Source organism: Magallana gigas, chromosome 7 (genome assembly GCF_963853765.1).
Source record: "Magallana gigas chromosome 7, xbMagGiga1.1, whole genome shotgun sequence".
NCBI lineage: Eukaryota > Metazoa > Mollusca > Bivalvia > Ostreida > Ostreidae > Magallana > Magallana gigas.
Genome location: NC_088859.1, coordinates 48,347,424 through 48,373,228, shown reverse-complemented (window position 1 = coordinate 48,373,228; position 25,805 = coordinate 48,347,424). Strand labels below are relative to the sequence as shown.

General features: G+C 34.2%; 3 protein-coding genes across 6 annotated transcripts in view; 1 reads left to right on the top strand and 2 right to left on the bottom strand.

Annotated features, from left to right (window-relative positions):
• Window positions 1–798: 798 nt before the first annotated feature.
• Window positions 799–4,433, bottom strand: LOC105331729 (progestin and adipoQ receptor family member 3). The gene is made up of 6 exons (XM_011434053.4): window positions 4,053–4,433; window positions 3,110–3,272; window positions 2,808–2,960; window positions 2,014–2,211; window positions 1,083–1,173; window positions 799–990 (listed from the first exon to the last, which is right to left on the bottom strand). The coding sequence occupies exons 1-6, from the start codon at window positions 4,301–4,303 to the stop codon at window positions 863–865; spliced, it is 984 nt and encodes a 327-aa protein (XP_011432355.3). The 5' UTR covers window positions 4,304–4,433; the 3' UTR covers window positions 799–862.
• A 5,784-nt stretch (window positions 4,434–10,217) lies between these two features.
• LOC105331674 (AP2-associated protein kinase 1) lies at window positions 10,218–24,237 on the bottom strand. Of its 4 annotated transcripts, none has more exons than XM_011433980.3 (18): window positions 24,137–24,237; window positions 23,674–23,867; window positions 23,351–23,469; window positions 23,162–23,267; window positions 22,847–22,986; window positions 22,485–22,606; window positions 22,197–22,278; window positions 21,959–22,091; window positions 21,465–21,568; window positions 21,026–21,108; window positions 20,759–20,931; window positions 18,894–19,504; window positions 18,443–18,570; window positions 17,549–17,641; window positions 16,346–16,479; window positions 16,102–16,191; window positions 15,282–15,356; window positions 10,218–13,129 (listed from the first exon to the last, which is right to left on the bottom strand). In XM_011433980.3, exons 2-18 carry the CDS (start codon window positions 23,786–23,788, stop codon window positions 11,376–11,378), a joined length of 4,062 nt encoding a protein of 1,353 aa, XP_011432282.3. In that variant the 5' UTR covers window positions 23,789–23,867; window positions 24,137–24,237; the 3' UTR covers window positions 10,218–11,375. The 4 variants fall into 4 exon arrangements, with proteins under 4 accessions (XP_011432282.3, XP_011432290.3, XP_011432297.3 ...); XM_011433988.4 differs by lacking the exon at window positions 24,137–24,237 and adding an exon at window positions 23,972–24,087; XM_011433995.4 differs by lacking the exon at window positions 24,137–24,237 and adding an exon at window positions 23,955–23,984.
• LOC105331718 (set1/Ash2 histone methyltransferase complex subunit ASH2) overlaps window positions 24,153–25,805 on the top strand; it is a 29,309-nt gene continuing 27,656 nt past the window's right edge. The window contains exon 1 of the mRNA XM_011434031.4: window positions 24,153–24,272. Within this exon, the coding sequence (XP_011432333.2) occupies window positions 24,208–24,272 (65 nt within the window). The 5' untranslated portion in view covers window positions 24,153–24,207. The remainder of the gene's footprint in view (window positions 24,273–25,805) is intronic.

The following is a 25,805-nucleotide window of genomic DNA, read 5'->3' as shown; positions in this document are numbered from 1 at the left end:
TTTTTCAAATATAAACATAAAATGTGTAGTCCATACAGTACTGATCAGACCCAACCTAACACCAAAGTGAACCCCAACTAAACCCTGGGTTTACTTTTTGGGTTTACTCTGGGTTTACTTTTTGAAAATTTGGGTCCACTCGAGGTTTACTTGGAAATTGCTATTGAGGTCAAATTTATGCATTGAAGTGTGAAGCAGACCTGTCTTCTATCTTACCATCCCGCTGTCTGTAATACCTGCCTCTTGTATATTTCTAATACACAGTTAGCATCTGCTTTCAGGGGTATACTTCTGACCGGGTTTACTCTCTGTGTCCACTCTGGATTTACTCTGGGTCCACTCTAGTAAACCCAGGGTTTAGTTGGGGTTTACTTTCTGTTAGGTTGGGTCTGATCAGTACTGTACTTTAGAAGTCCTTGCACCCTGAGTGCCTGATCAGAATGCAACCGATCGTAACTTCCTCCATTGGTACATATACCCCAGTAGCAGTTGAGGAGTGATCAATATTAATATGGCGACCAAATAAACTTTTGTGAATTCATGTCAATCTTTTTAAACTTAGCAGTTAAGTTGATCCATTAGATGGATATACATGTATATGGTCCACCTTGTGAATTGTAATGGAAAGCTTTACAACAACAACAACCCACCACAGGATTTCACGACTATTTGCAGTTCTTATACAGTGTACATGTATTCGCTGATAAAAAAAAATTCCCAATAAATAACACATAAGACATTTTTTAACATGTGCAATTTCTGGAAAACATTAGGCTGAAATACGCTCTACAAAGCATCTTGAATTTTTAAAATAATTTATTATTATTACATTCATTAACAAAGTATCTTGGTAACAAAACAATTAGATGTGACACTGGTGACTTTGTCGATAGAGTAAGATTTCTTGACCCGCAAAATGCCAGTAAATGAATGCTGCCACCACAATGATGTGCCACCACTGATGACTAGAACCAATGTAATCAAATGAACCTGAAAAGAATAATATCTCAATTCACAATACAGCAATCTACAAGCATTGAGTTCAATAGTAATCTGTATTGGTTGACAATTCACATTCTTACCAGGTAGAAATCTCTCTGGAAATTTGCTTAAATAAAACACCAAGGCTAAAACTCCTGCACAATATATGGTCATTACTTTTGGAATGAAAAGCTGAAAAGATCAAAACAAGATCTTAATGAAATACTGCTTTTTATACATTGTGGACAGTGGTGATACAATATGTATACATTATAGTATAAAAGACCCAATGCATATAAAATGTAGGCAGAGTATTGGAAAGCCAGGCTACGGTGAAACACAAAACTTCTGTGAGAGAATGAAAAGAACAATCATAGAACATGAACCAGGCAATTCAGTCATGATTAAAATCTGCTGGTAAAACACTAGAAAATCTTATACATTTACTTTAAATTAAAAAGGGAGTAAACCATTTATGAAAATAAAGATCATCATTTGAAACATGTATACTGTAGATTCCTAATTAAACGCGAGGAATTAATGTCCTCGTAAAATCGCGAGGAGCAACCATCGCGGATTTTTAAATCTCGCCATTATTCTTTGAGAGTTGAGAACTATGAGAAATAAGAAAAAAAGTTCCGCTTTCGCGATTTTTTATTCTCGCGATTTGATACAAAACACCGGGATCGCGGAATTTAGTACTCGCATAATATAAGGAATTAACAGTATTTTATATACGGTACTAAAATTTTAGACACTTCTGACCAAGATCAGAAGTCTAAACTAGCAGGAAATGCAGTTCCTTTTGGATTTTCTAGTAAAGGAATAGAATGTAAAACTATATTGATGTTTTAAAAGATATGATTATCACCAAATCAGTATCTTATGAAATTGCATAACACATATACATGTAGATTCAAAGTCTGCTACCTTGGTATCTTGGCAACTTTCTTAGGTATCAACACCTATTAAGGGTTTGCATTTGCAGTTTTTCACTACTTATTCACATTGCAGAGCATGCAGCCAGCCTACCTGTACTATTTCCGCCTGCGGTCCTCCATTAAGGTAAACCCAGTGAATGGTTGGTAAAACGCCATAGCCTGCTAGGAACACATAGATCAGTATTCTGTATCTGAACCAGCCATGAGAGAAGAACTTTCGGTGGAGCTGTATCACAATTGTACTGACTGTGAGTATTGTGATGATAAAAAAATACACGTCTCTCCAAACCTGAAACAACAAAATGTGAGGAGTCAGCAATATATTAATTAATAAAGTTTATTACAGTAAAACACGGTTATAGCGAACACGCTTATAATGAATTGACGGTTACAGCGAAGTGAATTTCATTCCCCAAGACTCTATTTCATGTTGTAAACTTGACGGATATAACGAATTAAGCTTATAACAAAGTTTAATTGCCCGTCCCTGGGACTTCGTTATAAGCGTGTTTTACTGTATTTCATATACAATCTATTTTCTCTCACTAATATAGAGAAATTTCAATGAAGGTTTTCTTAGCAGCTAAAAACAAAGGTTAGATTATGGAAGCTAAAATAAAGAGTTTTCACACTCAATGACTATAGAAAACAATTTTGTAGCATTATCTATGACTAAATATGTAACGGTGAAAATGTTCTGCAATATCTGAAAGGCCCCTTGCTCATGAGATATGGAATGTTTCAGTATTTACATTCCCATTGCTCTTGTTGGATCATGAAATAGAAAGGGAAAATCAATACATTTATTTTGGGCAAAACAAAAATGCTATCCTTCTCTCTTTAACAGAATTTAATGTTATTGCATTACAGGAATTATAGACTTACTGACAAACAATAAAATGCATAATGAACAGCTGGCAAGTAACAGCCTATGACTCCGAGAGAAATCCCGGTCAGATCCACAGCTAACCATCGACGACTGGCACGCTCAGAGTGACAGCAAAACATATGGAAACCAACAGAACACAACATGCACACCTACAAATACAATTTACATTAAATTATGATATTGTAATGTATATATACAATCAAAAAATTATCTGTTTGAAAAAATTCTTCGTGTAAAAAGTGTGCAAATAGAACAATGAGAGTAATGAAAAATTAAATTGAGATTTAATTTTACATACCTGGTAGCAAAGTAATCCAAGTGATACCACAAAATAATCAGAAAAAGAACTGCCAGTTCTAGGTAAAATGATCAAATTATCATAAACCATCAGAAGTAGAAATATCAGGAAGCCCAACAAGTGAGACCAGATGTTAATACTTTCATTGCTCCACACAAATATACTGAAATAAAAATTTAAAAGTTTTTTTAATATATTTGTAAGCAATCATATTAAATTTTTTATTGGTATACAGAGATGCCTTAAAAATACTGCGCACAATGACTTGCGCTAGTTTTGGACCGATTAACCTTATTTCTACACAAATTCTGTGGAAATTGTTTGTACATGTACCATGTAATTTCTAACAATTTACTGATGAAGTCATAACTAAATACTTACTCAGAATTTTTCTTAAACGGGCTAATCGACCTCAGAAAATGGATATGTTAAATTCATGTGCAGATTGAAGTGGCCATTTTGACATGTAAACAAACTATAGAATACTACTTCACTTTACAGGGCATGTGAATATCAGAGGCAAGTGAAGTGACACTATATGTAGTAATATCTCAGATTATTTTTGGGGGGAATTGAATATTAAATTACAAAGGAAATGTTTGGAAAAAAGATTAATCAGTCCAAAACTAGCGTAAGTTTTTGTGCACCATAAATTACAACTTTTTGGCATGTACAAATGTTGCTTCCAGGTTGTCCACCAGAATTTTTTCAGTCTGGATGGGAGCTATACCACGTATACAGACCTGCAGCTTGAAAGTTAAAAGTGAAGCTGATTGACGGTATCCCAACCGGATTTCAGAAATAGTTTTGAAGGAACGCCTGAAGGCAAAGGCATTAGTGGATAAACACCTCTTCCTCTAAATGTTTTCTAGCCAAGCCAAATCTTGTCATTATCTTATTTCGTATTTGTAAAAATTCTAAATAAACACATCTAAATCTTTACCTTTTCAAACACAGACTAAACGGAAGCATAACCCTGTAACCGTGAATAACGTAAGGATTTCCCTGGAGAAAATCTGGAATGTCTGTATATTTGTAGAGGGGAATTTCTTTATGAGATACATCACAAATATTGTTGGAACACGCGTTGATATTGCTGTCTATCTCGATATCCAGGATGTGATACGAATTTGCACTTCTTGTGAGATTCTGTCTGTTCTTCACGTATTCTGTGCTTCCTGTCCGGCCCATCATTTATGCTGATAACTGCAAATAATCTGCAAATTGGTTCTTGTCCTGCCGACATGTGTGTGTGCTGAGAAATGTGTACAAACAAGCACCTCTGTCGGAATCATAGTAACGGAAGTATAAAAACTTTTCTTCCTCCTTTGCGGGCAGGTCTATTCGCCGGAATGGCGACGGAATAGACGTAGTGACATGTATAAAAAGGTCGATAACTTGTGTTAGGTATGAGCTATCACCATTCGGTTTTCAGTTTTTTGATCTGTGGATAGAGGGCTATCGAAATATGTAAAAATTTATTTGATAGGTACATGTTTGATACATAAAACCTTGACCGGAATGAGCTATGATCGCAAAAATTAGCTGCCGGAATGACGAAGTCGACTTCTTAAAACACCTAATATCTCCAAAAGTTTTTAATATTTTTTCATTCGGAAACGATTTTTTTAATTACAACGACCAGGCCTATAAAATGTAAAAAAATTAAATCGATATCTTTAGATTTAGTATGCAAAACCTTGACCGGAATGGAAATTTTTCGTTAAAAAAGAATGCTGTAATCGTGCAGTCATCTCTAAATAATCACCTGTATCATAAAAACCATTGATTATATTTCCATTCGGTCAAGATTTTTTTCATCCTTGGGTATACACCTTTCAGATAATATATAGTTTAATATATCAAACTAGATTTAAATGCTCAAAACCTTGACCGGAATGAAAATTTTTCACTCAAAATTTACAAATTTTATTAATGCGCTCAGGTAAAGAAGCCGTACTACAGGAAGGTGTGAACAACACATGTAATAAAAACATATATGTACTTAATGAACTCGTATACGTAGATAATCTTACATCTGCTTTTTTAAACATCATTTTAAAAAGAAACAATTTATACTCGAAATTAAGATAAAGAAATTGTTATTGGTTATTTATTCTTTTATTAAAAAAGTTATTATATTATTTATTAAAAATAAATATCAACGATGCTTTTATCACAGTACGTAGAACAGTACCAAAGCTAAATTTGAATTAAAAGCTGCTTGTCCATGTAAGCCGTGATGATGATTTAATTGTTTACATAAAAGTGATTTAGAATGTATCGAAACTAAATATATAATTATATGTAAAAACTGCTTGTCCGTGTAAGCCGTGATAATTAGGATCGGATGATGATTTTAATTGTTTACATCAAAGGGAGTAAAAATGTACAAGAGCTAAATACATAGAAGCTTGTCCATGGAAGCTGTGATATATAAAATTGAAGGATAATTAAAAAGGATTCCGAAATCGGTATGTCGCCATCACAGATATTCGATAAATTAAATGCCGCTAAAAGAGTTCAAAGTGGTGAATACATCGGGGTGATGAACGCTCGCGACGTCAAACAAGTGAAAAACATTTAAACTAGTGTTAAAAGTGCAAAGAAGTTGACAAAAGACGAAATTTATAATTTAGTTTTATTGTCAAAGAGTAGTTTGAAACGTAACGATAACGATAAAAAATCCGGTAGGAAAAAACCGCGACCGAATGATTGCGACAAGGAAGTTATACCAGCTCCGGATTCCGACGCCGCCGCGTTAGAACAAGATGATGTTTGCGACGACATTCCCGTTAAAAATATTCAAATTAGAATGTAGAGTGTTCCGATAAGGTTATTCAAGACGAAAAATGGGTTTCTGGGCTTAATGTTTCGCACAAGAAAAATATTTTAGATCCAACAGGGTGGCTGTGTTCCGATATTGTGAATTATTCATTAGATATAATCAAAAAGCAGTTTGAACATATACATGGGTTACAGTTAACAAATCTTGCACAAATCTTGCACCACTATTTGACGAACAAACTAAATCATGGAAATGCGATAAAAAATTTGAACATACTCAACCACCTTCAGTTCAGATACATCATACGGGTAGAAGTCATTGGGTAACATCTTTTCAAAATAACAATAACGAAATTTGTATTTTAGATAGTCTTAGCAAGAGCAAGAACCAAACAGTAAACACTCCATCTCTTGAAATTCAACTCTCTCTTATTTATTGGCGTAATAAGACTTCTATTCCTATTAAGATTTTAGATTCTCAACAACAAGAAAATGGCTTTGATTGTGGATTATTTGCAATTGCTAACCTTGTAGATTTTTGTTTTAATCCCGATAATTCATTTCAAACTAAAACCTCTTTTAAATCAGAAATTATTTGGAGCCATCTTGTAGAATGTTTAGAAAATGATTTATTTACGCAATTTCCGCAAAATTCATCACAAACTCCTGACATTACAGTTTTAAAACACAAGTTTTAACAATTCATTGCTGTTGTTCTTGTGGATTTCCAGATTGGGTGGATGAAATGGTAGGCTGTAAATTAGGGAAAAAGCTTTGTAATGTTTGGAAACATTCAAAATGTGCAGATGTAAATAATGATTGTACAGATTGGCTATGTATTGACCATTGTCGTGATTAAATTTGTTGTTCTATTGAAATTTGTTGTTTTAATAAACTCCCTATGTTTTTATTACTTGTGTTGTTCACACCTTCTTGTAGTACGGCTTCTTTACCTGAGCGATACCTGAGTGCATCTAATAAAATATGTAAATTTTGAGTGAAAAATTTTCATTCCGGTCAAGGTTTTGAGCATTTAAATCCAGTTTGATATATAAAACTATATATTGTCTGAAAGGTGTATACCCAAGGATGAAAAAAATCTTGACCGAATGGAAATATAATCAATGGTTTTTATGATACAGGTGATTATTTAGAGATGACTGCACGATTTCAGCATTCTTTTTTAACGAAAAATTTCCATTCCGGTCAAGGTTTTGCATACTAAATCTAAAGATATCGATTTAATTTTTTTACATTTTATAGGCCTGGTCGTTGTGATTAAAAAACTCGTTTCCGAATGAAAAAATATTAAAAACTTTTGGAGATATTAGGTGTTTTATGAAGTCGACTTCGTCATTCCGGCAGCTAATTTTTGCGATCATAGCTCATTCCGGTCAAGGTTTTATGTATCAAACATGTACCTATCAAATAAATTTTTACATATTTCGATAGCCCTCTATCCACAGATCAAAAAACTGAAAACCGAATGGTGATAGCTTATACCTAACACAAGTTATCGACCTTTTTATACATGTCACTACGTCTATTCCGTCGCCATTCCGGCGATTAGTCCTCACCCTCCTTTGCTAAAGAGCAGGAACTTGCTTCGCGGGAAAATCAAAATAATAAAAAATGCATTTATCCAGGCTAAATAGATAAATTGCTAATCTTGTAAATTCTGTATCTTGGACGAAATAGAGGACGAATTCCATTTTCTTCTAAAATATGCTCTATATAACAATCTCAGGAGTGAACTTTATAAAAGTGTTAATTTTTCGAATGATTCATATTTATCTCAAGACAATCTATTTCAAAATCTCGTTTGCAATTTTCAGAGACAAACTGCTAATTTTATACATTCTGCATTTAAATTAAGACAAAGTAAATTCTCGCGCATGAATTAAAAATTATTACTTAGTGTTTACAGTGACTTATAGGTCCAATGGACCGGGTGTTTGACATATGTAATTGTATACTACTCAGTTGTAAAAGATGTAACACATGTCACTATAATAAATAAATAAATGATAATGATAATCTTCCAAAATAACCTGTAAACAACACGCAAAGTTAACTCGAAAGGGGTAATCTTTTCAGGCACGTAGCCTGATCGGGGGGGGGGGGGGGGGGCACCCCACTTCAGTGTTCTCTGTTCTAAACACGAACTTTAATTTACATAATACACGTAGAAATTTGAATTTTAAATGAGTTGCCCCATCCCACTTTCTGTATGTAGCTTAATACGGAGATAAAGTGAGGCGGGAATCAAGCTAAGAGCTTATGTGGAATTTGGGTAGTAGTAGACGTGACCGTCATCTCAGGTTTGATGAAGGCGGTGTCTACTCATGGTTAACCGTCAAACCATATGAACTTGATACTTGATTTATTTTACTTGTCCGACTTACTCCAGGGCTGTATATATTTGAAAGTGCGCCAATTCGCAGTTCTTGGGGGGGGGGGGGGGGGAGAGAGAGAGACTATCTGATTTTGACAATCTGTGAATATCAATAAGCTTGTTCATATATTAAAATTTGTTTTTAAAATTTAAAAGTTATTATATAGATATAGTAATTACACCCCAAACTTTTTTTGTTGAAAGACATAACTATCAAGCACGTAACATCAGGGAGGGGCCAGCCCCCATCCCCCTTTTCTCGCAGCAAACTTTATTTTTGTTAAAACTTAGAATTGAAGTATCAAGAATAAAGCCGCCCTCCCGCCCCATATTTTGGTAGCATGTAAGGAATTGAAATGAAAATGGTACAGTATGTTACCCCCCCCCCCCCCCCCCCCCCCGGATTAGGAATTTCATGATTTTGGGAAGTTATCCTTTTTTGTTGTTGGAATAAGTGTTATGGCTTATTCAAAATTCAAATATACAACTGTTCCAGTTTTAAGGTGTTCAATGTATCATGAAGGGATATTGAACACTTTTGAATCATTTTAAAATAGTTAAATATTCATTGCTAGATAACTATGTAAGTGAAATGAAACAAATTCACATGACAGACAACATGTAAGAAGCCGGTCATTTTGCACCTTAAATTTTTTTAAAGAGTTATCTCCCCTTGATGGAAAAAGATTTTTTTTAATTTTGTCAAAATATCTGCGGTTAATGATTCATTTTATTTCATATTTTGATAAAAAGAAAGTTTATGCATGTATTAACCAAGAAAGTTTCACGAATTATAAGTTACTTTTTACAATATCTTAATGAAACATGCGTTGCCCATATACAGTACTTCAATGCAAAATTCAAGGTGTAATTAGTTGGACCATAATTCCTTTTGTGGAGTATTTTTATTTGATAAAACCTTCAAAATGATATCATGATTAAGCAAATCGAACCATTCATTTGTTAGGTACAAAATGTGGTCGTTATACATCGAATACCTTAATAGGCGATTTCACTCATTTGAATATATGTTACCTGAGCGCACGGTCCAAAGAAAAAGACACATGCATCCTGTCTCATAATGTTAAGTTCTTTCATGTATATGAACTTCTTCACGCTCAGTACAAAAAGTTTCTCCGGGTGTCTTTTTGGCTGAAGGTCTGTTCGAAGCTAATATTATCTTTTCCACCCTATATTCTGCATAATTTACATGCATGAAAAACATACGATATCTAAGACGACGTATTTGTATCAATGTAATAAATTTATGAAATTATATTAAACTAGATTAAAACAGATTTATATATACTCAAATATAATTATCTCTTTTCCCCCTTCCTTCTTCATAACTTTTGTGCGATGCTTCCTTTGGAGTGGGATAAATAAAGGGACTGTCGGGTAACTATTTTAAGACTAATCAGACCACACAATTCACAAAATCTGATATTTTTTTTGTCTCCCCTTTTTTTCATAGCCATATTTTTTTTTACAATACAGGCACGCGGCATCAGTTTTGTGCATGGGGGGGGGGGGGGGTGGTTGTGTTGAGACAATCTTGACCCCGTCCCCTGAAAAAGTGGAAGTCTAATTCCTAATCCACGTGAAGGGAGGGGTTCATGTGTGGTATTTTGGTCAATATGTTTATTTTCCCTATAATTTTTAACACTGTCCAACAAAGGGAACCCCCTCCTGATGTTTTGTTCAAATGAAGGTCAAAGTCAAACGTAAAAGTATATGCCAGTATCTTCCATTTATCTAATAATCTAACTTGGTCAATTGAGGTTAAAACTTGATATCTTGGTATCCATCATATATATTGTAATAAGTGATTCTTTGAGATTCCCAATCATATATATATTGTAATAAGTGATTCTTTGAGATTCCCAATCCTATATGAAGATGGTAGAAATATTGAAAGAAAACACACACATTCTAGCAGATTTTATTATGGTAACTTCATGTACTCAACAGCTGATACCTGGATGGACCATCTAAAATATAGTCCGTATTACATTTAGTCTACAGCAGTGAACAGAAAACAATAGATCAATATCACAGTTCAACACATAAAAAATAATCAGAACAGTGTATTGCTGAAGCCTAACCACCAACCATAACACAAGGTCAAAATAACACAAGGTCATTTAGCCAGCGTGACCTTGAACTTATACACGACATGATAGAAGTTTATATATTACATACATGTATACTGTTTGAAAACTGGGAAAAAACTACCATCTTAAAATTTTTGGCAAGCAAAATTATTTTTAATGTCTGGATGCAATGTACCAGTACCGGTATTTAATAATTATTACATGTATTAATTTTTTTTCTCCATGTAAATCAAACCATTTTCATATCAGTAACTGGACAGATAAAGCAAATTAAAGTTGGGTATCTTAAGCAAATGAGTTAACCAGGAAGAATGTCCTCAAAGAAAATTACTTGCATATACAAGTACTTGTACCATAGTAGCACATTAGAATCAAGCAACTGGCAGGTGCAGGCTGATTCCATAAAGAAGGATCGATATCGTCCCTTCTGTGTTATTGCATGACAATGTATGTTTACAACACAACTAAATTACAGAAAAAATCCAAACAATAAATGCCACATTTAAGACAAAAAATAAATATAAGCATGCATTTTGTGAAAACATAAAATTAGCACCTATTATGCACAGTTAGTACCAAGAAGACACTGAAGCTGATTTCCTTCCAGAACTTGATTTATAAGAGATTCTGGTTTCATGTTGTAAAACTGACTTCTCTAAAACAGATTAAAAGTCTTGCTTTTTTGTTGTGCCTGAAAATCTGACATTATGTAGTCATATCATCCTACTGGATGTATACATTAGTATTCTACATTATGAGTATATGAAAATGGAGGGAAAAAAAATAAATAATGTAAAAAGTAAAGGATAATTGTCAGCTCATAAAAGTAATAAAATACGGGGAAAAGGTAACATCAAAATTCTGGTGTACCCTGAAGAAAGGATAATAATAATATTACGAATAATGATAATATCACAATTCTATCAGAACAACCTAGAATTTAACAAAAATAAAAACAACTGATTAGCTGCTACACAGCATCCACTTTCTTCTTTGAGCTGAACGGTTCGTTTGTTGCAAGCTTTCTCTGTTTCCTGGGCCATGTGAAGGTGTCATAACCTCCAGTACTGACCTTCAGGGCCTCGGTCGACGCTTTCATTACAGAAGAAGGTGAACTTTCCTTTGAGAATGCTGGATGACAGATATTGGCAACTTGTACGTTTTTCACAGATGAATTATGTGCAGGATATGATTCCAAAGAATCAGCCATTTCATCGTCATTAAAACTCATATTGGAAAAGCCAGTTTCTGTGTAATCTTTTGGACTTTTTCTGCCTTTGGACTTTGACTTGGACATTTCATTCTCAAACTCATCCTCGGATGTGTCCTCCTTGTTGATCAGATGATCATCTAGTTGAGGACTGTGTGAGGTAAAAGGCTCCTCGCTCCTCTCAATAGTCAACTCCTCCAACTGCTGATAAAGTTTTTCTCCAGAAGTTCGGGAGGGAAGGGGCCTACCTGATTTGGAAGAACTAAGAGAGGAGACTGAGCCAAAGGAATGAGATTTGGGTATGCTAGGTTTGGTTGGAGTGAAATTTGTTGAGATTTCCTGCACAGTTTTTGCTGGCTCAGTTGGTGGTATCTCCATATCCATAATGTTTATGGCTTCTTTTGATGTTTTATTTTTCTTTAGCTTCCCCTTGAATGGAACAGACTTGAACGGGTCATCAGTGTTTAACGACTGATACTGAACGGAGGAACTTCTGCTGGCATTGGAATGACAGGACTTTGTATATAAAGGATCTGCTATAAATAATATATCAGAAGACACTTTTTCCTGAACTGGGGACATCCCTACAGATGCTGAACCAGAAATCTTATTTGAGGTTGATTTCCTTGGAAGAGTTGCATATGGAATGCTTGCAGTCACATCATTTTTCCTATCCAGTTTACGAAAGTCTTCATTCATTTGTAATAGAGGACTTGACCCTCCTCCCATGGAATGGTGTGTCTTTGACTTCGGTAGAAAAGTGGGACGAAATGGAGCTTTAGCAAAGGGATCACCATCACCTGTGGAAGATTTCATCAAAACAGTATTGCTTGTGGAAGATTTTTTCTTTGGAAACCTTTTCCTGAAGGGAGCAGCAGTAAATGGGTCATTTTTTTCATTGACATTAGATGGGGACATGGCAGGACTAAGTCCAATTTGAGGGGACACTGTGCTGTTACTGCTCTCTCCATGGCTGTCATCACTGTCATGTTCATGAGAGAACCCTATCTCTACACTGCCATGAAAGTGAGGGGGTCTGAAGTCATCTTCCAGCTCATCATCATCCAGAAGCGGCCGCACCCCATACTCGTGTCCCATGATTCTGTCAGTTGAGAGCTGAGCCTGCCCTGGGGCTGAGGTCACATTGCTGGGGCTGGGATCGTTTTCTGTACTCCACTCTCCCTCCTTTCGTTTTGATGTCACTGGTACAGGGCGACTTCCATACTCATCATCCAACTCCTGGTAGCTGAAGTCTTTCTTCATGTTCTGAACTTGGTTGATTGGGTGATCATCCTCAGCGTATGAGGAACTAGACTCATGCTCTTTTTGCTTTGTTTCTCCCACTTCTTTCACTGCGGGTGGTCTGTCATCTTTTTCTTCATCGGTATCTACAAACTTCTGGTAACGAGATCCAAGACTCCTAGCTGCCTTCATCAGGGTTGTGGTGAAAAACTGGCTGCTGGCATTGTCAGTCTGATCTTTCTCCTCTGATTTCCTTGGAGGATCATCCTCATCTGTAAAAAGTTTACAATTATTATTTATGTTAATCATTATAAATTATAAAAGTAGAACAAATGTACTCCTCGAAAATTAATGTCAAAAGTAATTCATTTCCATCAGAAATTGCTCTGTACTTTAAAGGCAAGAATTATTCATGAAAACCATGTCTTCTCATGCAAGCGTTATACATGTGTTGGCATGCACCATACCTCAAATTGTGCAGAGCTAGAAAGGTTATTTCCTCTGACATTAAATACTTCACCCACCTCCATTTTCATCCATTTTAATAATCCAAACCTCAGCAAGGCCATAGATCAATATTTTGAAATTTAGATAGAGACTAAATATTTTTTTTTAAATTAGTATTTTCCACAGTTTTCAAAGGACTTGGTTACCATTTTTATCAGTAATTTATGAGTTTGGGATAGGAAGATAAGAAAAATCTAACAATTGGCACAAACTCAAGAGCTACAGATGAATTTCAGCATACGAGTTTAATCTTTCCAACCCAACAACAAAATGCTTCCTGTGAGCTATTGCTAGTTGTAACGACCAAGTGCCTTTAGTGCAATGTGCTTGTCAGCAGTTTTGAAATCAAAAGGAAAATGTTGTATTTGTTTAAATCCTGATTTATTGTAAACAAATCCATATTCAATAATAAAAACACATTTGTGTGTATATGAACATATTGATTGCACTGATTAACACATCAGATTCACCACATACAACTGCTGTTCACCTTGTTTCAAAACTGCTGACAAAATTAAACTTTAAATAATTTCTAACTAGTATTTCTTTTTATTATTATGATGTTCAAAACAAATTATGCATTGTTTTCCCTCTTCATATAAGCTTTTTGAAACCAGATACAATTTCCTTACTATGAATTTAACAAAACTTCAATTTTGAAACAAGGTTGTCACACATATTCCAATCCTGGTAAAGTAAACCTGTAAAAGTGTGAACTACCATCTGTATGTTGTATGCATAAAACAGTGAACCGATGATACATACAATGTCTAAAATAGCAGCTCCACATAATAAAATTCTCATGGGTTTTCATAAAATCTGGTTTCAAGGCTTAAAATGTTCAAAACATCAATACAAAATTGTACACTGCATAACAAGGTTAATAGCTATTCTACAATGTGACCAGATCAGATAATTTCACACCAATCACAAGCACATTAAAACACTTCAAAAACATGCTTGACTAGAATTCGATAAAAAGTCTTGTTTGAAAAGTCTTTTGTAAAAGTGATGATACAATGAAATAATTGTCTCAAAAAGAAAAGTAAAATGTAATAATGTAACAATGATTTAAAGAGCAAGGATGGAAGTAGCACAGCACTGCATTGTGACAAAGAGAACACAAAATAATTGTATGGTCGTCATGGTGATTGCCTAGAACATGGCGACAGTAAGGATGATGGCCGATGTAAGAGACAGGCATGGCTGGACGTGTATCTTAAAGAAATCATCCAACCTATGGCAAGCTTCATCAATAGTATCACATGAGACTTGCATCTAGAACTGTAGAGCAAGTTTATAACAATCCTATCAAATGCTTACATATATCACATATTGAGCTCTCTTCAACCAAAGCTCTCCTACAAGTACCTATAGGTCCCAATACTACACAGTTAATACCCCAAATAAATCTACTACATACATACTTAGTGAAAACACATTAGCTTCTTGTTTACAATAATTTGATATGAAAACTTGTGTGTAAATGATGGGTCTCTCTTTTTATAGCCTCTTATTCTTCTTTCTAAATCTTGCATAACATACACCTACATATACACAAATATTGGAACATCTTTGACTGAATATGCAGATACAGAGTTGAACATCTACAGGAAATCTTTGGTCTGTGACTTGCACCAGTGAAGTTTAAATGTTTTAAGGTTCCTCAACAAGAGGAGCACAACATACACCGTGAGGTCTCCAGGAGGGCAGTGAATACCTTCTCTTATGTCTGTGTTCTGTAAGAGTTCAAAACAAGTACTGATGATACAGGGCTACCAATGCAACCAGAGAGAAACAAGGTCTCTGATCACAACCCAATGACTGAGACCAGCCCCAAAACTGTTCCATCATGCCTAAAACTAGAGAAGCTGATTGGTTGTGATGCATGCTGGGAATCCTACATGTGACCTTTACCTCCGTAACCCGAGCGGGAGCTGTTGGCACTTCGGAGATGATCACTGTCAGAACTGCTGCTGTGCCTGACGTGACCTGCAGTACAAAAGGAGCACAGAATCATGCACTGCATGCAGATCAACACAACCATGTCCTATTGCATTCACAAAGACATCCTAACGCATTCACGATGTCCTCACGCATTCAGAGAAGCACACGCAGAGAGAAAGCAGAGCGAAAGTCATGGCAAGTTTGAAGAATACACAAGTTTCTGTTATAGAAAACTATATTGAAAGCAAAGTAACTTGTACAAGTACATGTACCGGTATGTATTTTTTTGTCTAACAGAAAATCCATTTTTTCCTTGTTTGAAATAGTTTAGCATGATTAAAAGATACTACAATGTAATCATACTAACTCTGTATTATCTATTATGATTTCTACTTATTCAATATTAATATCATTATAAATGCTTAAGTAGCATAAATTCTAAGTTAAACAAACATATCCATTGCCAAATACTGTATTATCTAAAGCTATCATGCAACTATTATAAAAATCAAGAGGGGGTAAATATCCACTGGGAAACAGGATATAATGGTTTAACTTAAGAAACCAAACCAATTTTGTGCAACTTGCAACAATAGTATAAAATAAAGGGACTTAATCACACAAGAACAATGAATACAGGTATTTTATCATACCAATGGATACAAACAAAATCAATATAATAACAAATAAAATACAATATCAAAACCCCTTAAAGCCAATGATATAAGAACAAAAATTGTCTAATAACAAAGGTGGATTTCAAATGTAAAGTGTAAATTAAGCATTGTACCTGGTTTTTTAAAGGGTGCTTTTTCAAAGGGATCAGATGAATCTGATCCAGACATGACTAGGTCCTCTCTACTCTTGACATTTGATATACCTAGAATGAAGGCATTGACCAGATAAAAGAAATAAACATCATAACTTAAACACAAACATAACCAGCTTGGTTTACAAATCAGTCTCATATAACAATTGATTCATATAAGAAATTTCACTGGGTGTTCCTTCTGATTACAAATACCACCCCTTACTGCTGTTAGATCCCCTCCTTAATTTGTCAAACTCCTTCCCAAACAACTCCTCTTCTGTATCCGGCCCAAAGTTGTCATCGAATGGATTCCACTCTGCAATATCTGCTGACACAGCTCTTGTCATCCCAGGAGACCTAAAGTTTTAAACCATCTACACATGTATTAACTATTATGATAGTAATACAAGTAACTGCATTTAAGGTAGCTCCATACTCGTAAAATTCTCTGGAGAAAGTTGAAAAACCAAACTGATTTCGACTTAATAGACTTAAATGTCATCAATTGTTAGAAAAAATATACATGTCATCACACTTTTTGAGATGCCAGATAAACATAAACTAAAGCATTTTTTAGCATTAGAAAAATGTATTTTTTTTTGTTAAAAGTAAACACTTGTTGGCAGAAATTTGTTTTTCTTGTTTAATTTTAATGTCAACTTTATCAGAAAACTAAAATTACAAAAATATTTTACAATTAATCATTGGAATAAGAAAATCTATATCATTTAGACATACAACTGAGAGAAAAGTCAGAAAAAGAGTTATTTCCCCTTTGCATAGATAAAATATATAAAAATTTGGAAATTTAGTATAAAATAAAGTGCGAAAATATCTTGAACCTACCAATAATTCTAATTACATCCATGTGATTATATTCACATAAAATAAGTAAAACTATCTTGCACAATTTTTAAAGAATTCAAAGTTTTACAAAAAAGTGTGACGTCACAGAACACTGGATCTACTATAAAGTACATTGTAGCTCATTACTTCTAGGCTTATACTTTTTTGACAGTATGTCACTAGATGGCCATTTTAATGTTTGTTTAACTTGTTTGTAACAATTGATTGGGTTGAATATCATCAAGGCTCAGTGGTTAAAGAATTGGGCTTGTGAACTGCAGATCATTAGTTCAAATCTTCCTAGAGCTTTTGTTCATATTCACTAAATCATTTTTTTGGAAGTAATAAAATCATAATTTTTGGCTATTTTACTTGTATCCGTCTTATTCATCATGCTATCTTTCATAATTGAGTAATTTTCTGCTGAGAAACATTTTTTCAAGCGTGTAGTGAGTCACCTTAAGCCAGAAATCCTTGAATATGTGTCCTGTACCAGTATAACAAACATTTTTTCATTGCCTAACTTAAGTTTATAAATTCCAACTCAATTCTCCTGCAGAGCTCATTATAAATGATGTACCTGGGTGGAGAGTGTATAGGAGTAGTGGAGGCAGACTTGCACTTTCCCAGGTGTTGGGGGGCAGGTAGGAAGCTCCGGTCGGAATGATATGCCCTGAAAAATAACAAGATCTGTTGTAACAACAGTGTCTAGGAAATTGTATTTCACAATATTTACATTTTCCGTTGTCTTTGGCTGTGATAACACTACAAATCAAATTTGTAACATATAGTCCAATACATTTTATCAATGATGCAAATGACATAGTGTGGGGACCAAGCAAGGTTTGCATAACTGAAAAATGAGAATAACATTATGATGGTAATAATTTAATACATGTATTAATTGTACAACTGCTAAAAATTATTGAAATGTAAGTAATAACAAATCATTCTTTGTATATTATGAGGTGATAATTATGGTTGGGGCATGATTAAATATATCATGAAGCCCTTCAGGCTTTGTTGGATTTGATCACTTGATGACCAAAATTATCACCAAATAATACTCTAAGAATGATTCTTTATTCCTTAAAAAATACATAAGAAATCGTAAACAATAAATAATAAATATTTATGCACTGATATAAAAAAATAATTAATAATATACTGTTAAATTCTAATCAGATAATTGCCACATTTGGATTTCAGAGTTTTACAAAAGAATTTATTGGTTTAATTAACTAAATGTGAAAAGCTCATCATAGTCAATGCATAAAAGTTTCAGGTAACCATTTGTTTCCCTAGTATTCTTAATTTCCCTCTTTCAATCTCTCTGAGTACAGTTCATGATCATTTTACTAATACTGAAACAATGAAAGCATCAAAATAAACCTTGTTTCAATATTGTAATATGTTCTTCAGTTAATTGATGCCATCGACTTAGAGAAATAAGGGCCTGTCCTATGTGACGTACTTGAATGCACTTCCTTTGCCGCCCATTGAGAGGTGCGTGAGGTAGGTATCACTAACGTTACGTTTGTGGGTTCTATGATGTTTGGGGGACGATGGAGGAGTGATAGAGATCAGAGGTTGTGAATCCATCTGCAAAATTTTTTTAAAACCATCAATACATTCTACAGTAATTTGACAATCTAAATATTAGTAATTAAATCTGCCAGTGTGCTACCTAATAAATTCAATAGGTTGATGATTTAATAGGAGATTAAAGGTGTGGGAACAAACATGTTTGTAAAATCTGAGGTTGGATATGGAATTTTTGGACAAAATTTTTGGATTGAAATGACAATATTTTATTCTTAAATTGCTAACAAAATGAATGTTACTCTCAACTTGATTAAAACTTTGTAAATTAATAGAAACTGTACCTACATTATCATATTTAACCATCAAAACTGTAAACTTACATTTTCCTTCGTTTCACTTCTAGGTTTGGAATGTGGCACAGTAGGCTTTTTAAACACCTCTGGTTTACTTGAGTTATTGTTCTGTACATTTGTAGAGTCCTGTAGCTGTAAATAATGTTGTTCCATGTTCTGTTTCTGGACTTCTGGGCGAGGACTAGATTGAGGGGGATACACCGGCGGCTGTCTGGGCTGACTCTGGGGTACAGGAGCCTGCTGGGACAGGCTCTGAGGGGGCAGGGTTTGTGTCACTGGAGGAGCCAGGGCTGGATTTTGTTGCTGGTAATACAACTGTTTCTGCTGTGCATAGTTCATTTGTGAGTATACCACACCATGCTGCTGTGAATTATAGTTTGTTTGTGAATGGGGACCACTGGTAGTGTTGTACTGTCCAGGAGCAATAGTTCCTGGGAAGTGGTTTGGAGCAGGGGGTTGGTACACATTCTGTTGGTGCCCAGGGTAATACTGGGGCATATGACCTCCGGCTGGAACAGATGGTGTTGACTGTTGCTGGGGGGTCTGTTGTACTCGAGCAGGGTTCTGATAAGATGGCTGGGCTGGGGGATTCTGGAAAGATGGCTGGGGTGGAACAGCACCTCTCACTGGTTTAGATTCTGAGACACAATATTCAATATGATGTTTATGGCTTACCGTATTTTTCGGAAATTAGGTCGATACTTTTTTTCCTGACATGAGGACCTCGCCCTATTCATTGCTTCGCCCAATTTATGGGGTTTTTTTTGGTTGGAAAATTTGATATGAAATTTTGCAAAAATTTATGCAACCCTCCAATAAAATCATGAGTGTTTACTATAATACTGCTTGAATTTCTGTGTAAAAATCATATGGATTTTAATCAATATACTGTAGTAATTTATCATTTAAACAAAATTAAATGTAAATAGATTTATTTCTTCTTACATTTCTTACTTAGATCACTGACTGAATCATCTTTCGATCATTATCATATGCTGTCATGCATTTTGATCGTGTGCTTACGATAAACAGGAAATCAATTTCGCGCGGTAAAAGTAAAATGAGAACCGTACAAAGGGTAATTACGGGGGGAAAATATCGTTGGGTAGAAATTTAAAAAAAAAACAATTTGTTTTCATAATAGAATACATGAACAAGTTTTTTTCTGTATATTCAACATAAAACAACTTTCAATGAAATTTTAGCCAGGTGTCTCTGAAATCAGTCTGGGTAGCGCTTACTTTGTTTATACACAGTTGAACTCTCGGCACGTGCTACTCATCCCCGCAGGCTTCAATAAGATCAGAGGTTGACTCGTGTGTATATACACAGTAAAAAGTCACAGAGAGACACAGGGTGGCATGTGCTACCGTAGTCATGCCTGCAGGCTAGGTTACTATCCCCTGGTTAACACCAGTTTGTACACATGGCAGGGAAGTAATAAAAAACAATTTTAAATTAAAACCGGCCGTACTGAATTAATTGGTTTGAAAATTTTGATTCAATTTCAGACATTTTCTTACGATGTTTTCAAGAAGTACATTTTATTTCCCTTTTGTTTAAAACTAAGAAATAAGATTAAAGGCTACTATATGATAACGTTATTGGTTTAAATCATTTATTCATTAGAACTAGCGGTAATTTTTCGACGAATTCTTCAAAGTCGACCTATTTGTACTTTTTTTTATTTTTTGGATAAAAACGGCCTACTTCGCCCAATAAACCGTATCGACCTAATTTCCGAAAAATACAGTACTTCAAAAAAAAAATTTTAATATATAAAAAACCAGGTTGGTTAAAATACTCATTCATGTGTGTTGCATGCATTACACTAAATATAAAAGAGCTTGCTTATATTTTTTTTAAAAGAAATGTGTAAAATAATTCCCCACCTGCTAAGTTTTGTTGAACCACAGGATTTGGGTTGACTGGTGTTGGTCGTTTCCTAGGTACAACAGATGTCTGTATAGGTAAGCCCAAAGAATTAACCTGAGGGACAGCTTGACCTTTAGGTCGTGACCTTGGGGTCACAGTTGTGCTTTCAATAGGTTGAACAGAGACATTTCTGCAAATAGAGGAGTTGACACAAATCGATAAAACTGTCTCTAACTGAGGAGGAGTGAAGATAATATCAAGGTAAATTGGACAGATGAGCTTACTTTGTAGCTGAGGTCTTCACTTGTCTGGATTCAGACTCAGTGAGTGGGACAGGCAATCTACTCAGATCTGGCAAGGGTACGCCCTGAAACACAGAATGAGCCTATCTATCACCTTCATCGATCTGGTCTAATATATTAAGTCCCTAAAACTTAATCAAGGTGTATGCTTAATTTTACACTGGACTTACCAGTACATGTAATACAAAGTACAGATTTATGACAATCCTATTTATGAAAACTTACATCATTATACTTAAATTCAAATCATAAACAGTATTCAGTACATTATACTGGCCATTTTTCCTGTCTATACTTAGCCCCCATTCTTTTACAAGTATAAATAAATACACAATACTATGAATTTAGAAGGTACAGAGCCTGAAGCTGGTAACAGATGTAAAAGTTACACAGACTAAGACATTGAATGGACACAACTTACACTCATGTTGGGGATTGGACAGTCCCTGTGACACATACTGAAGGCCAGCCAAGACACCTGGTAAATGTCAGGTCGCTTGTCGGGGTCAACCTCCAGCATATAACCTGAAACATTCAAATACTGTTACACTTGTCTTGTTTTAACAAAAATAAGACATGAAAAATTGTTGTATCAACTTTATACATTGATACTTTTCAACAGAAGAATAACTATGGTATTTTCAACAAATAAATCATATAACCAATGCAATATACCACAGAATCATCAATATTCATTGCATCATTTTTTGTGGAGTTTATGAAAATCACACAGTTTCAGGGATACATAAATTCATTGACAATAATTCTATCAACTTAATGTGTTATTAGAAAATGCACTTTGATTTTGTGGATCAACTCAACAATGAAACCATGAAAAAATTGGTATTCATTGAAGACTGATAAAACTACAGTAGGCTGTGTAATTTTAAATACAGAAAAGCTTTGATTACTTACCAATGAGAGAATGCATCATCTTTGAGAACCTGGAACCATCTGGAATGGTGAAGTTTCCACTTTGTACTGCCAATGTACTCTCACCAAAGGGTAAAGTGAAAAAGCACAACCGGTACAGTAAGCAACCTAGGGCCTGTAACAGAAGCAAAAATACAGGTCCCATTATGAGGAATGAATTCTCTGTCACATCTTGGGGGATAAACTTGTTCTCTCAAAATATAAGAAAATGCTGACAAACCCAGATATCAGCTTTTGTTGTAATTGCCTTTCCTCCATATAAATCCACCATTTCTGGAGATCGGTAAGAAACTGTTGTGTACCTAGAATCGTTCAAGATGAACAACTCAATCTCTATTCTTCATACAGTTTATAATTGCAAGGGATAATCATGATTTATATATAAATATTCCAAAACTCAAAAGCTTATTTCATTATAAGTTGATACTTCATGGTAAAGAGAGATTTGACCGATGAAATGTTCAATAAAATATTTTTTTTCCTAAATCACAGGACAATGGCTGCTTACTTTCTTATTTCCTCCTCAATTTGCTGAACATTTTGTTGACCTGGTAATAATACTTTGGCTGTAGCACTCCCAAAATCACACAATACATAATGGCCATCCTCAGATACTAATATATTTTCCACCTAGAAATAGATAATTGATATATTATTTTCTTGCTAATAACTGTCCTTTAATAGCATCAATGGAGATAATATTAGGACATGAGGGTTAAATAACTCTGATTGCAACATAAAACAAAAGATGTTGAAAGCATACTATAAATTTTATTTCCATTGTATATTTGTCTGATTCTAAGAGTAAAATGACTATCACCAACAAAGGTATTGGGTATAAATGCAAGGCTATGAATTAACACCACCAACCTTTAAATCTCTATGTATTATTGGTGTTTGACAGTGGTGTAACCTGGCTACTGCCTCACATACATCACAGAAAATCTTCAGCACTTCTTTCTCAGAGAAGCCAGAGTTAATTTTTTCATTCATCTGTTGTATCACATTATCTTCAAAATAAAAGATACAGATTATTTCTCAAATCAGTAATATCTATCATCCAGGACAACAAAAAATGTAAAAGGAAATGAATTTTTGAAATCAATAAATTTACATATATTTCTCTCATAGTTTATTGAATAGATCTTTACATAAATTCAAAATGTACTAAGTGATTTAACTGACCTCTGCAATATTGCATCAATAACATAACCTCGTAAACTTTATTTGGGGCCATTGAAATGCTGGAGTCCACATAACGTATGATATTCTTGTGTCCACTGAGGGTTTTCTGTAAAGAAAAGAAAGAAGTAATGTATCTGAACGTCCCAGCAACCAAAGTTAAATTCATGAACATAGCTGATATATACTTACCGAAATATGTATTTCCCGTTTACACACAGTAAGATCATGATCATTGTTTACAAATAATCTTTTAAGTGCATAGTGGTTTCCATTCTGTGCTTTGACAAGGAAAACAATGGCAAAACCCCCTGGAATTTAAAGATAAATATGGTAAAATTGAAATGCAAACATTTTTATTTATAATTATTAATATACTGCTTTGACTATAATTATGTAAATCATAAACAATTATCATTCAATCAAGCAATAAAATCAACAGAATATTGTCATGAGACAAGACACGCCCCCTCCATTTGTGAATCCCATTAATTCCGGCAATACTTATAACTTACCTTCGGCTAAAACATCCTCAACTGTTACTGTAAACCTTCCAATTGTAAAAACTTTGCCAATGTAGGGATTTTGGGTCCCCGTTGATTCAATTTTAAATGGAAACAGCTTCTTCATTTTGTTAAATTTTGGTCATCTCATTTTCGAACAGAAAAAAACACATTCCCGAAGTTTCAATCTTACAAGACAACCAGTTCTACAATAAAGAATGAAACTAAGATACTCTTGTGTCATAAATCTAAAACTGTTGTATAGACTGTTACATAGTACATAGATGATTCACTTTGTCACCCTTCGCACCTGCCACCAAAATATGGTGGAATTCTCGTTGTTATTTGTGTCACGTGATATAACGATCAATTAAGTTTTGGAAAACATCATTTTAAACCCATTATTTGCGTTACTTTGATCTATAGACTCTTTTATTATGTCCACTGTGGCAAATTTTGATAGAAAAATACTCACGAAAACTTCTAACGTTTTATCTAGGATGACCTTTCAAATCAAACTCTCACGAGATTTCAATATTGAGCATCATGGCGGACAAAGCGGGAGACGGACCAGTTGAGGCACAATTACAGATGGGAGACACGGAAAATAGGTCTGTGATATCAACCAGTTTTTGTCAATATACACAAAATTTAAGAAAATTTGTAATTTTCTTTTATTTTTATACGAATATTTTGTATTTTTCTCAAAATAGACATTGTTTACATCAAAAAGTAACTTTCATTTTCTATTTTCATTTTAAATAAAAAGTGTTTAACGTACAATACGACTGCTGGTGCTCCCGGCTAGCGCATCGTATGATTAAATTCACCTAGGAACACATGTGTCAATATAATTAATCATTTAAAAATTAGCACGGTTTTACAAATGGATGAAAAAACGTAAATAAATTGAACAGGTTGGGACCACTCTCCCAATTGGGATATAATAGCCGGTTTGGGATATAATAGCCCAAATGGGATATAAATTTTAAGTGCAAAAAATAAAAAAAATTTGATTTTGAAATTTTTGATATAAATCCGCATTAGAATAGATGAAATACAACAACTTTTGGTAAACAACTTTTTCTGTAGCTGTACTTTTACTGAGATTGATCCCTCAGTTTATCCAAAACTTCTTGGGGATCAATCTTACAAACTATAGAAATATAGAAAAAATTCTTAACCAAAAGTTGTTGTGTTTTATTTACATTAATGCGGAATTATTTCAAAAATTTAAAAATAAAAAAAAATATTTTTTTGCACTTAAAATGTATATCCCATTTGGGCTATTATATCCCATTTGGGAGAGTGGTCCCAACCTGTTGAATTCAAAATAGTCAAAATACAGTTTACCTTTTTTTTTTAGTCATTTTTCATAATTTTTACGCTTCAGGATATAAGCATAGCTGCAAGTTTTTATTAATTAATGTTAAGATCTTTGTTATTTGTTAGTTGGATTTCTGATAAAAAATTTTAGATGATAGGATTTTGACATTGTCATGGTGTTGTAAATGCGTAGTCCCCCTTTTAAAATTAAAGTGATAGTAACGTCAGAGTTGACTTTGGCATTTTTAGGTTTATAGTGTCTTCTGGTAAAAACTCCCCTGAGAATCATGTGTCATGAATAACCAGAATTGGTGAAATCACCAGAATCCTCTTAAAATCTAAATGTTTCAAATGTGAGCATTCACATTTTAGGGATTCTGGCAGATTACCGTTGTTCAATTTACCATCTTTACAGATAGAGTTATTTCCCCTTATCAAAAGTGGTTGTGATGTCAGAGTTCACGTCGGTTTAGTGTCGTCCGGGATTTTTAAAAAATCCCATGAGTAGTATGTTTTTGTTTTTATTTTAAAAACATGTTCTTAAAATTATATCTTTTTTCTGGTTCTCAAAAGTTTTACTTTGATTCTACCAAGAACATTAAATGAATTCCATATGCAGTTTCCTTGGAATTGTAGGTCAAAATTTACTAATGCCAAAAACTTCTATTGAATCAATGTGCAAACCATTAAGACGTCACTCAATTATATTTTGATTGAGCGTGTTGGTTAGATATTGCGTATATGTGAATATTGTATCAGCAGTATATTTACTGCCAATACAAATTAATTATTTTTATGTTGTTGGTTCTTGTGAAAGC

Excerpts from the sequence above, each read along its gene's own strand:
- LOC105331729 (XM_011434053.4), bottom strand. The coding sequence starts at position 4,303 with ATGATGGGCCGGACAGGAAGCACAGAATACGTGAAGAACAGACAGAAT. Across the intron at positions 2,961-3,109 it reads TTGGATTACTTTGCTACCAG|GTGTGCATGTTGTGTTCTGT; the intron begins GTATGTAAAATT and ends TTGTATTTGTAG. Across the intron at positions 2,212-2,807 it reads ATGCATTTTATTGTTTGTCA|GTTTGGAGAGACGTGTATTT; the intron begins GTAAGTCTATAA and ends TTGTTGTTTCAG.
- LOC105331674 (XM_011433980.3), bottom strand. The coding sequence starts at position 23,788 with ATGAAGAAGCTGTTTCCATTTAAAATTGAATCAACGGGGACCCAAAAT. Across the intron at positions 21,569-21,958 it reads GATGATGCATTCTCTCATTG|GTTATATGCTGGAGGTTGAC; the intron begins GTAAGTAATCAA and ends TGAATGTTTCAG. Across the intron at positions 15,357-16,101 it reads AGCACCCTTTAAAAAACCAG|GTCACGTCAGGCACAGCAGC; the intron begins GTACAATGCTTA and ends TTTGTACTGCAG.